Raw genomic sequence first — 11,548 nt, 5'->3', positions numbered from 1 at the left:
CTTGCTGTCCGTCTCTTCCTCTGTCCTGCTTGCTGTCCGTCTCTTCCTCTGTCCTGCTTGCTGTGTCTCTTCCTCTGTCCTGCTTGCTGTCCGTCTCTTCCTCTGTCCTGCTTGCTGTGTCTCTTCCTCTGTCCTGCTTGCTGTCCGTCTCTTCCTCTGTCCTGCTTGCTGTCTGTCTCTTCCTCTGTCCTGCTTGCTGTCCGTCTCTTCCTCTGTCCTGCTTGCTGTCCGTCTCTTCCTCTGTCCTGCTTGCTGTGTCTCTTCCTCTGTCCTGCTTGCTGTCCGTCTCTTCCTCTGTCCTGCTTGCTGTCTGTCTCTTCCTCTGTCCTGCTTGCTGTCCGTCTCTTCCTCTGTCCTGCTTGCTGTCCGTCTCTTCCTCTGTCCTGCTTGCTGTCCGTCTCTTCCTCTGTCCTGCTTGCTGTCCGTCTCTTCCTCTGTCCTGCTTGCTGTCCGTCTCTTCCTCTGTCCTGCTTGCTGTGTCTCTTCCTCTGTCCTGCTTGCTGTCCGTCTCTTCCTCTGTCCTGCTTGCTGTCCGTCTCTTCCTCTGTCCTGCTTGCTGTCCGTCTCTTCCTCTGTCCTGCTTGCTGTCCGTCTCTTCCTCTGTCCTGCTTGCTGTGTCTCTTCCTCTGTCCTGCTTGCTGTCCGTCTCTTCCTCTGTCCTGCTTGCTGTCCGTCTCTTCCTCTGTCCTGCTTGCTGTCCGTCTCTTCCTCTGTCCTGCTTGCTGTCCGTCTCTTCCTCTGTCCTGCTTGCTGTCCGTCTCTTCCTCTGTCCTGCTTGCTGTGTCTCTTCCTCTGTCCTGCTTGCTGTCCGTCTCTTCCTCTGTCCTGCTTGCTGTCCGTCTCTTCCTCTGTCCTGCTTGCTGTCCGTCTCTTCCTCTGTCCTGCTTGCTGTCCGTCTCTTCCTCTGTCCTGCTTGCTGTGTCTCTTCCTCTGTCCTGCTTGCTGTCCGTCTCTTCCTCTGTCCTGCTTGCTGTCCGTCTCTTCCTCTGTCCTGCTTGCTGTCCGTCTCTTCCTCTGTCCTGCTTGCTGTGTCTCTTCCTCTGTCCTGCTTGCTGTCCGTCTCTTCCTCTGTCCTGCTTGCTGTCCGTCTCTTCCTCTGTCCTGCTTGCTGTCCGTCTCTTCCTCTGTCCTGCTTGCTGTCCGTCTCTTCCTCTGTCCTGCTTGCTGTGTCTCTTCCTCTGTCCTGCTTGCTGTCCGTCTCTTCCTCTGTCCTGCTTGCTGTCCGTCTCTTCCTCTGTCCTGCTTGCTGTCCGTCTCTTCCTCTGTCCTGCTTGCTGTCCGTCTCTTCCTCTGTCCTGCTTGCTGTCCGTCTCTTCCTCTGTCCTGCTTGCTGTCCGTCTCTTCCTCTGTCCTGCTTGCTGTGTCTCTTCCTCTGTCCTGCTTGCTGTCCGTCTCTTCCTCTGTCCTGCTTGCTGTCCGCCTCTTCCTCTGTCCTGCTTGCTGTGGCTCTTCCTCTGTCCTGCTTGCTGTGGCTCTTCCTCTGTCCTGCTTGCTGTGGCTCTTCCTCTGTCCTGCTTGCTGCCGCTCTGTCGTGTGCACTCTTCCGCGCTCGCGCTGTCTTTGCTGTTTCTGGTCTTCTTTCCCGGGCATTGGCCCTTTCCTTCCTTCCGTTGTGCCCCCTCTTCCTCTGTCCTGCTTGCTGTGGCTCTTCCTCTGTCCTGCTTGCTGTGGCTCTTCCTCTGTCCTGCTTGCTGTGGCTCTTCCTCTGTCCTGCTTGCTGTGGCTCTTCCTCTGTCCTGCTTGCTGCCGCTCTGTCGTGTGCACTCTTCCGCGCTCGCGCTGTCTTTGCTGTTTCTGGTCTTCTTTCCCGGGCATTGGCCCTTTCCTTCCTTCCGTTGTGCCCCCTCTTCCTCTGTCCTGCTTGCTGTGGCTCTTCCTCTGTCCTGCTTGCTGTCCGTCTCTTCCTCTGTCCTGCTTGCTGCCGCTCTGTCGTGTGCACTCTTCCGCGCTCTCGCTGTCTTTGCTGTTTCTGGTCTTCTTTCCCGGGCATTGGCCCTTTCCTTCCTTCCGTTGTGCCCCCTCTTCCTCGTCCTTTCTGCGGGTGCCTTTCTTTCTCTTTCCTTTGCCCCCCTTTCTTTCACTCCTCCTTTCCACCTCCAGCTCATCACGCGCAGAGTCTGGCCCACCTGCCCCCCTTCACAGTCACACGGGAATAACGATGAATGCAGCGCCATGGGGGGTGCCGGGGGGGAGAGCAGGGGGGCACTCTGCCCAGCACTCTTCAGGGCGCGCGGGAAACACGAGTGGGCGCCGGCAGAGCTCTGCGGAGGCAGTATGGGATGGGGGATGTGGGGGTGGGGGTGAAATAATGGGGTCCCACGGATGCTTTTCATGTTCCTCACATCGGGCAAAAGAGATTTCATTGTCGGGTCCCTGGTCTGGGAATGGGGAGGTTTCCCGCCGGCAAACTCCAGAATTTCTTGGAAAAGCTTAGATTTCTCCTTGGTGTTCAGCTCTGATATTTGTGACCTTTCAGGTGACCTGTGCTTTCCCCCATTTCATATCCGGCAGTGGTGTCTCTGGGGGCCCCCTGCGGGGGCCCTGGCGTCAGACCTTCCGGAGCCCCGCCCGCCTAGAGGCCCGTTTCCCGCATGAAACTGCCAAGCAGCGCTAATATGGACTCGGGGGCGGCGCATATCTGCGCGCTGTGCGCCAGCAAACGTCGGTACGTACCAGTCACTCATTTCATCAATCCCACGGGGTTAAAAAGCGGAGCAGCCCGGTCTGGATAGCAGCGTCTTGCGTGAGAGCGATCGCTACCGTAGAAGCGTAAACCCACTGCGCTACCTTCTCTTGATAATAGTCCGTGTGTATGGGGCGAGGGGCGATGTAGGGCCTGAAACAATCGCGGCTCGCGTTCAGCGCTATCCTCTTAGCCCCCCTTATGTTTATTGTGTTTATATAGCGCTTTATGCCAATGTGTGGTCCATTATGAGAAAATATTGCACGGTGTCAAAGGGTCCCAGTGGCTGTGCTGTTTGCTTGCCTGTGTGTCCCCTGGAAAGAGAGCACTACACTTCTAAAGCGTGATGCCAAAGCGCCATGAAGCCCGGCCATCTCCACACTGTACAGTCCCATGTGTTCTTCTTTAAAGAAAAAGAGGGTGCCGTTTTTTTGGGCGGGGTGTGTACAGGTGGGGGGCCCTCCTCCCTGTCCCACTCCCAGTCCCTGCTGATAAGGGTTGCAAAGGGCGGGCGCGCGCACACGCCCCCTTCCAACACTGAGCCCCGGCTGCTGGGCCTGCAGCCCCACCCACGAGCGGCGCCCCTCGGTAGGAGGAGGGGGCGCCCAAGGGAAGCAGACCCTGAGCAGGGGCGCACAGCATATGAGGATGCGCTGTGGCTGAGTAGCAGAGAGCGCTAGGCAAGAGCGCACTGAGTGCGCAGCGAGGGCGCAGGAGGGGCAGCAGATCGGCGCAGGAGAGCTAGCAGATCGGCGCAGGAGAGACCGCGAGGACGCAGGAGGGGCGGCAGATCGGCGCAGGAGGGGCGGCAGATCGGCGCAGGAGAGCCAGCAGATTGGCGCAGGAGAGACCGCGAGGGCGCAGGAGGGGCGGCAGATCGGCGCAGGAGAGCCAGCAGATTGGCGCAGGAGAGACCGCGAGGGCGCAGGAGGGGCGGCAGATCGGCGCAGGAGGGGCGGCAGATCGGCGCAGGAGAGCCAGCAGATTGGCGCAGGAGAGACCGCGAGGGCGCAGGAGGGGCGGCAGATCGGCGCAGGAGAGCCAGCAGATTGGCGCAGGAGAGACCGCGAGGGCGCAGGAGGGGCGGCAGATCGGCGCAGGAGGGGCGGCAGATCGGCGCAGGAGAGCCAGCAGATTGGCGCAGGAGAGACCGCGAGGGCGCAGGAGGGGCGGCAGATCAGCGCAGTCCAGGCTGCAGGAAGCGCCCGGGGCCTGGAGCATGAAGTGACAGCCTCCTGCGCGCACGCACGCACCCGTGACACTGCGCACAGGGCGCAATGCTAGAGCGCCCGCCCGCGCCCGACGCTCGGCGGTGACCCCTCCCGGGCTGCCACCCCCGGCCTCCCCCGGCCCCGCGATGCTCCCGGCGCTGCTGCTGCTGCTAGCGGTGCTCCTGGGCCCGCGCCCCGGGCGAGGCTGCCAGCTGCCCTCGGACTGGCGGCCGCTGAGCGAGGGCTGCCGGGCAGAGCTGGCGGAGATCATCGTGTACGCACGGGTGCTGGCGCTGCACCCCGAGGAGTACAGCGCCCACAACACGCTGCCCTGGCAGCTGGCGCCCTCCCGCGGGGGGCTGCTCTACTCGGCCGAGGTGGAGCTGCTGTGCGACCAGGCCTGGGGCAGCATGCTGGAGGTGCCCGCCGGCTCCCGCCTCAACCTCACCGGCCTCGGCTACTTCTCCTGCCACTCGCACACCGTGCTGCAGGACGACGCCTACTTCTTCTTCCTCAGGTGGGTGCTCCTGCGCACCTCTGCCCACTGAGGGTGCGGGGGCATGGGCCGCCAGGCCGGTGTGTCCGGGAGGGGGACTGCGGGGTGGGGAGGTGCTGCAGGGAGTGGAGGTGCTGCAGGGAGTGGGGGTGCTGCAGGAGTGGAGGTGCTGCAGGGAGTGGACGTGCTGCATGAGAGAGGGGGTGCTGCAGGGAGTGGAGGTGCTGCAGGGAGTGGAGGTGCTGCAGGGAGTGAGGGTGCTGCAAGGAGTGGAGGTGCTGCATGAGAGAGGGGGTGCTGCAGGGAGTGGAGGTGCTGCAGGGAGTGGGGGTGCTGCAGGGAGTGGAGGTGCTGCAGGGAGTGGGGTGTTGCAGGAAGGGGAGGTTCTGCAGGGGGAAGAACTTGCAGGATGGAGGAGATGGTGGATGAGGTGCTGCAGGGAGAGGAGGTGCTGCAGGGAGAGAGGTGCTGTGGGTAGGGGTGGTGCTGCAGTAGGGGAGGTGCTGCAGGAAGGGGAGGAGGTGCTGCAGGGAGTGAGGGTGCTGCAGGGAGTGGAGGTGCTGCAGTGAGTGGAGGTGCTGCAGGGAGTGGGGGTGCTGCAGGGAGAGGAGGTGCTGCAGGGAGATGAGGTGCTGCAGGGAGGGAGGGTGCTGCAGGGAGTGGACGTGCTGCAGTGAGTGGAGGTGTTGCAGGGAGTGGGGGTGCTGCAGGGAGAGGAGGTGCTGCAGGGAGAGGAGGTGCTGCAGGGAGGGAGGGTGCTGCAGGGAGTGGACGTGCTGCAGGGACTGGCAGTGCTGCAGGGAGTGGGGGTGCTGCAGGGAGTGGCAGTGCTGCAGGGAGTGGAGGTGCTGCAGGGAGTGGGGGTGCTGCAGGGAGTGGAGGTGCTGCAGGGGGAGAGGTGCTGCAAGGGGAGAGGTGCTGTATGAGAGAGAAGGTGCTGCAGGAAGGGGACGTTCTGCAGGGGAAACCCTTGCAGGATGGAGGAGATGGTGGATGCGGTGCTGCAGGGAGAGGAGGTGCGGCAGGGAGTGGGGTGTTGCAGGAAGGGGAGGTTCTGCAGGGGGAAGAGCTTGCAGGATGGAGGAGATGGTGGATGAGGTGCTGCAGGGAGAGGAGGTGCTACAGGGAGAGAGGTGCTGTGGGTAGGGGTGGTGCTGCAGGAGGGGAGGTGCTGCAGGAAGGGGAGGAGGTGCTGCAGGGAGTGAGGGTGCTGCAGGGAGTGGAGGTGCTGCAGTGAGTGGACGTGCTGTAGGGAGTGGATGTGCTGCAGGGAGTGGGGGTGCTGCAGGGAGTGGACATGCTGCAGGAGTGGCGGTGATGCTGGGAGTGGAGGTGATGCTGGGAGTGGAGGTGCTGCAGGGAGTGGAGGTGCTCCATGTGAGTGGATGTGCTGCAGGGAGTGGAGGTGCTGTAGGGAGTGGGGGTGCTGCAGGGAGTGGAGGTGCTGCAGGGGGAGGGGTGCTCTATGAGAGAGAAGGTGCTGCAGGAATGGGACGTTCTGCGGGGGAAACCCGTGCAGGATGGAGGAGATGGTGGAATTGGTGCTGCAGGGAGAGGAGGTGCCGCAGGGAGTGGGGTGTTGCAGGAAGGGGAGGTTCTGCAGGGGGAAGAAGTTGCAGGATGGAGGAGATGGTGGATGAGGTGCTGCAGGGAGAGGAGGTGCTGCAGGGAGAGAGGTGCTGTGGGTAGGGGTGGTGCTGCATGAGGGGAGGTGCTACAGGAAGGGGAGGAGGTGCTGCAGGGAGTGAGGGTGCTGCAGGGAGTGGAGGTGCTGCAGTGAGTGGACATGCTGCAGGGAGTGGAGGTGCTGCAGGGAGTGGAGGTGCTGCAGGGAGAGGAGGTGCTGCAGGGAGTGAGGGTGCTGCAGGGAGTGGAGGTGCTGCAGTGAGTGGGCGTGCTGCAGGGAGTGGAGGTGCTGCAGGGAGTGAGGGTGCTGCAGGGAGTGGAGGTGCTGCAGTGAGTGGGCGTGCTGCAGGGAGTGGAGGTGCTGCAGGGAGTGGAGGTGCTGCATGAGAGTGGAGGTGCTGCATGAGAGTGGAGGTGATGCAGGGAGTGGAGGTGCTGCAGGGAGTGGAGGTGCTGCAGGGACTGGGGGTGCTGCAGGGAGTGGAGGTGCTGCAGGCGGAGAGGTGCTGCAGGGGGAGAGGTGCTGTATGAGAGAGAAGGTGCTGCAGGAAGGGGACATTCTGCAGGGGAAACCCATGGTGGATGCGGTGCTGCAGGGAGAGGAGGTGCGGCAGGGAGTGGGGTGTTGCAGGAAGGGGAGGTTCTGCAGGGGGAAGAACTTGCAGGATGGAGGAGATGGTGGATGAGGTGCTGCAGGGAGAGGAGGTGCTGCAGGGAGAGAGGTGCTGTGGGTAGGGGTGGTCCTGCAGGAGGGGAGGTGCTGCAGGAAGGGGAGGAGGTGCTGCAGGGAGTGAGGGTGCTGCAGGGAGTGGAGGTGCTGCAGTGAGTGGACGTGCTGCAGGGAGTGGACATGCTGCAGGGAGTGGAGGTGCTGCAGGGAGTGGATGTGCTGCAGGGAGTGGGGGTGCTACAGGGAGTGGAGGTGCTGCAGGGGGAGAGGTGCTGTATGAGAGAGAAGGTGCTGCAGGAAGGGGACGTTCTGCAGGGGAAACCCTTGCAGGATGGAGGAGATGGTGGATGCAGTGCTGCAGGCAGAGGAGGTGCGGCAGGGAGTGGGGTGTTGCAGGAAGGGGAGGTTCTGCAGGGGGAAGAACTTGCAGGATGGAGGAGATGGTGGATGAGGTGCTGCAGGGATAGGAGGTGCTGCAGGGAGAGAGGTGCTGTGGGTAGGGGTGGTGCTGCAGGAGGGGAGGTGCTGCAGGAAGGGGAGGAGGTGCTGCAGGGAGTGAGGGTGCTGCAGGGAGTGGAGGCGCTGCAGTGGGTGGACGTGCTGCAGGGAGTGGAGGTGCTGCAGGGAGTGGGAGTGCTGCAGGGAGAGGAGGTGCTGCAGGGAGAGGAGGTGCTGCAGGGAGTGAGGGTGCTGCAGTGAGTGGAGGTGCTGCAGTGAGTGGACGTGCTGCAGGGAGTGGCGGTGCTGCAGGGAATGGAGGTGCTGTAGGGAGTGGAGGTGCTGCAGGGAGTGGAGGTGCTGCATGAGAGTGGAGGGGATGCAGGGAGTGGAGGTGCTGCAGGGAGTGGAAGTGCTACAGGGAGTGGGGGTGCTGCAGGGGGAGAGGTGCTGTATGAGAGAGAAGGTGCTGCAGAAAGGGGACGTTCTGCGGGGGAAACCCTTGCAGGATGGAGGAGATGGTGGAAGCGGTGCTGCAGGGAGAGGAGGTGCGGCAGGGAGTGGGGTGTTGCAGGGGGAGGTGCTGCAGGGAGTGGAGGTGCTGCAGTGAGTGGACGTACTGCAGGGAGTGGACGTGCTGCAGTGGGAGAGGTGCTGCAGGGAGTGGACGTGCTGCAGTGGGAGAGGTGCTGCAGGGAGTGGAGGTGCTGCAGTGGGAGGGGCTGCAGGGTGTGGAGGTGCTGCAGTGAGTGGACGTGCTGCAGTGGGAGAGGTGCTGCAGGGAGTGAGGGTGCTGCAGGGAGTTGAGGTGCTGGAGGGAGTGAAGGTGCTGCAGGGAGTGGGGTGCTGCAGGGAGTGGGGTGGTGCAGGGAGTGGGGTGCTGCCGGGAGTCGAGGTGCTGCAGGGGGAGAGGTTCTGCATGAGAGTGGAGGTGCTGCAAGAAGTGAGGGTGCTGCAGGGAGTGGAGGTGCTGCAGGGAGTGGGGTGCTGCAGGGAGTGGGGTGCTGCAGGGAGTAGAGGTTCTGCAGGGGGAGAGGTTCTGCATGAGAGTGGAGGTGCTGCAGGGAGTGAGGGTGCTGCAGGGAGTGGAGGTGCTGCAGGGAGTGGAGGTGCTGCAGGGAGTGGGGGTGCTGCAGGGAGTGGGGGTGCTGCAGTGAGTGGAGGTAATGCAGGGAGTGGGGGTGCTGCAGGGAGTGGGGGTGCTGCAGTGAGTGGAGGTAATGCAGGGAGAGAAGGTAATGCAGGGAGTGGAGGTGCTGTAGGGAGAAGAGGTAATGCAGGGAATGGAGGTGATGCAGGGAGTGGAGGTGCTGCAGGGAGTGGAGGTGCTGCAGGGAGAGGAGGTAATGCAGGGAGTGGAGGTGATGCAGGGAGTGGAGGAGCGGCGATGAGTGGAGGTGCTGCAGGGAGTGGGGGTGATGCAGGGAGTGGGGGTGATGCAGGGAGTGGGGTGAATCAGAGACGGGGGTGCTGCAATGAGTGGAGGTGCTGCAGGGAGTGGAGGTGCTGCAGGGAGTGGGGGTGATTCAGGGAGTGTGGGTGTTTTAGGGAGTGGAGGTGCTGCAGGGAATGAAGGTGTTGCAGGGAGAGGAGGTGCTGCAGGGAGTGGAGGTGCTGCAGGGAGTGGATGTGCTGCAGGGAGTGAGGGTGCTGCAGGGAGTGGAGATGCTGCAGGGAGTGGAGGTGCTGCATGGAGTGGAGGTGCTGCATGGAGTGGAGGTGCTGCAGGGAATGAAGGTGATGCACGGAGTGGAGATGCTGCAGGGAGAGGAGGTGCTGCAGGGAGTGGAGGTGCTGCAGGGAGAGGAGGTGCTGCAGGGAGTGGAGGTGATGCAGGGAGGGGAGGTGCTGCGATGAGTGGAGGTGCTGCAGGGAGTGGAGGTGCTGCAGGGAGAGGAGGTAATGCAGGGAGTGGAGGTGATGCAGGGAGTGGAGGTGCTGCAGGGAGAGGAGGTGCTGCAGGGAGTGGAGGTGATGCAGGGAGTGGAGGTGCTGCGATAAGTGGAGGTGCTGCAGGGAGTGGGGGTGATGCAGGGAGTGCGGGTGATGCAGGGAGTGGGGTGAATCAGAGAGGGGAGGTGCTGCGATGAGTGGAGGTGCTGCAGGGAGTGGAGGTGCTGCAGGGAGTGGGGGTGATGCAGGGAGTGTGGGTGATGCAGGGAGTGGAGGTGCTGCAGGGAATGAAGGTGCTGCAGGGAGAGGAGGTGCTGCAGGGAGTGGAGGTGCTGCAGGGAGTGGAGGTGCTGCAGGGAGTCAGGGTGCTGCAGGGAGTGGAGGTGCTGCAGGGAATGGAGGTGCTGGAGGGAGAGGAGGTGCTGCAGGGAGTGGAGGTGCTGCAGGGAGTGGAGATGCTGCAGGGAGTGGAGATGCTGCAGGGAGAGGAGGTGCTGCAGGGAGTGGAGGTGCTGCAGGGAGAGGAGGTGCTGCAGGGAGTGGAGGTGCTGCAGGGAGTGGAGGTGCTGCAGGGAGTGGAGGTGCTGCAGGGAATGGGGGTGCTGCAGGGAGAGATGCTGCAGGGAGTGGATGTGCTGCAGGGAGTGGAGGGGCTGCAGTGAGTGGGGGTGATGCAGGGAGTGGAGGTGCTGCAGGGAATGAAGGTGCTGCAGGGAGAGGAGGTGCTGCAGGGAGTGGAGGTGCTGCAGGGAGTGGAGGTGCTGCAGGGAGTGGAGGTGCTGCATGGAGTGGAGGTGCTGCAGGGAGAGGAGGTGCTGCAGGGAGTGGAGGTGCTGCAGGGAGTGGTGGCCCTGCAGGGAGTGGTGCTGCAGGGAGTGGAGGTGCTGCAGGGAGTGGAGGTGCTGCAGGGAGTGGAGGGGCTGCAGTGAGTGGGGGTGATGCAGGGAGTGGAGGTGCTGCAGGGAATGAAGGTGCTGCAGGGAGAGGAGGTGCTGCAGGGAGTGGAGGTGCTGCAGGGAGTGGAGGTGCTGCAGGGAGTGGAGGTGCTGCATGGAGTGGAGGTGCTGCAGGGAGAGGAGGTGCTGCAGGGAGTGGAGGTGCTGCAGGGAGTGGAGATGCTGCAGGGAGAGGAGGTGCTGCAGGGAGTGGTGGTGCTGCAGGGAGTGGTGGCACTGCAGGGAATGGGGTGCTGCAGGGGAGAGGTGCTGCAGGTAGTGGAGGTGCTGCAGGGAGTGGGGTGCTGCAGGGAGTGGAGGGGCTGCAGTGAGTGGAGGTGCTGCAGTGAGTGGAGGTGCTGCAGGGAATGGGGGTGCTGCAGGGAGTGGGGTGCTGCAGGGAGTGGAGGTGCTGCAGGGGGAGAGGTGCTGTATGAGAGAGAAGGTGCTGCAGGAAGGGGACGTTCTGCGGGGGAAACCCTTGCAGGATGGAGGAGATGGTAGATGAGGTGCTGCAGGGAGTGGAGGTGCTGCAGGGAGTGGAGTTACTGCAGGGAGTGGCAGTGCTGCAGGGAGTGGAGGTGCTGCAGGGAGAGGAGGTGCGGCAAGGAGTGGGGTGTTGCAGGGGGAGGTGCTGTAAAGAGTGGAGGTGCTGCAGTGAGTGGAGGTGCTGCAGGGAGTGGGGGTGTTGCAGGGGGAGAGGTGCTGCAGGGGGAGAGGTGCTGCAGGGGGAGAGGTGATGTATGAGAGAGAAGGTGCTGCAGGAAGGGGACGTTCTGCGGGGGAAACCCTTGCAGGATGGAGGAGATGGTGGATGAGGTGCTGCAGGGAGCGGAGGTGCGGCAAGGAGTGGGGTGTTGCAGGGGGAGGTGGTGTAAAGAGTGGAGGTGCTGCAGGGGGAGAGGTGCTGCAGGGAGTGAGGGTGCTGCAGGGAGTGGAGGTGCTGCAGGGAGTGGGGGTGCTGCAGGAAGTGGAGGTGCTGCAGGGAGTGGGTGCTGCAGGGAGTGGGGGTGCTGCAGGGAGTGGAGGTGCTGCAGGGAGTGGGGGTGCTGCAGGGAGTGGGGGTGATGCAGGGAGTGGAGGTGCTGCAGGGGGCGAGGTTCTGCATGAGAGTGGAGATTCTGCAGGGAGTGGAGGTGCTGCAGGGAGAGGAGGTGCTGCAGGGAGAGGAGGTGCTGCAGTGAGTGGAGGTGCTGCAGGGAGTGGGGGTGCTGCAGGGAGTGGGGGTGCTGCAGGGAGTGGAGGTGATGCAGGGAGTGGAGGTGCTGCAGGGGGAGAGGTTCTGCATGAGAGCGGAGGTGCTGCAGGGAGTGGGGGTGCTGCAGGGAGTGGAGGTGATGCATGGAGTGGAGGTGCTGCAGGGAGTGGAGGTGCTGCAGGGAGTGGAGGTGCTGCAGGGAGTGGGGGTGCTGCAGGGAGTGGAGCTGATGCAGGGAGTGGAGGTGCTGCAGGGGGAGAGGTTCTGCATGAGAGTGGAGGCGCTGCAGGGAGCGGGGGTGCTGCAGTGAGTGAAGGTGCTGCAGTGAGTGGGGGTGCTGCAGGGAGTGGAGGTGATGCAGGGAGTGGAGGTGCTGCAGGGGGAGAGGTTCTGCATGA

At 63.2% G+C, this 11,548-nt stretch overlaps 1 protein-coding gene across 1 annotated transcript in view; it reads left to right on the top strand.

Moving 5' to 3' along the window:
• The first annotated feature begins 3,200 nt into the window (after positions 1-3,200).
• CCDC3 (coiled-coil domain containing 3) overlaps positions 3,201-11,548 on the top strand; it is a 182,577-nt gene continuing 174,229 nt past the window's right edge. The window contains exon 1 of the mRNA XM_069627793.1: positions 3,201-4,411. Within this exon, the coding sequence (XP_069483894.1) occupies positions 4,041-4,411 (371 nt within the window). The 5' untranslated portion in view covers positions 3,201-4,040. The remainder of the gene's footprint in view (positions 4,412-11,548) is intronic.

The sequence above is a fragment of the Ambystoma mexicanum genome, chromosome 12 (assembly GCF_040938575.1).
Source record: "Ambystoma mexicanum isolate Mex_15411 chromosome 12, UKY_AmexF1_1, whole genome shotgun sequence".
Classification (NCBI taxonomy): Eukaryota; Metazoa; Chordata; class Amphibia; order Caudata; family Ambystomatidae; genus Ambystoma; species Ambystoma mexicanum.
Note: the sequence above shows the minus strand (reverse complement) of the source record. Positions and strands in the feature narration are given on the sequence as shown.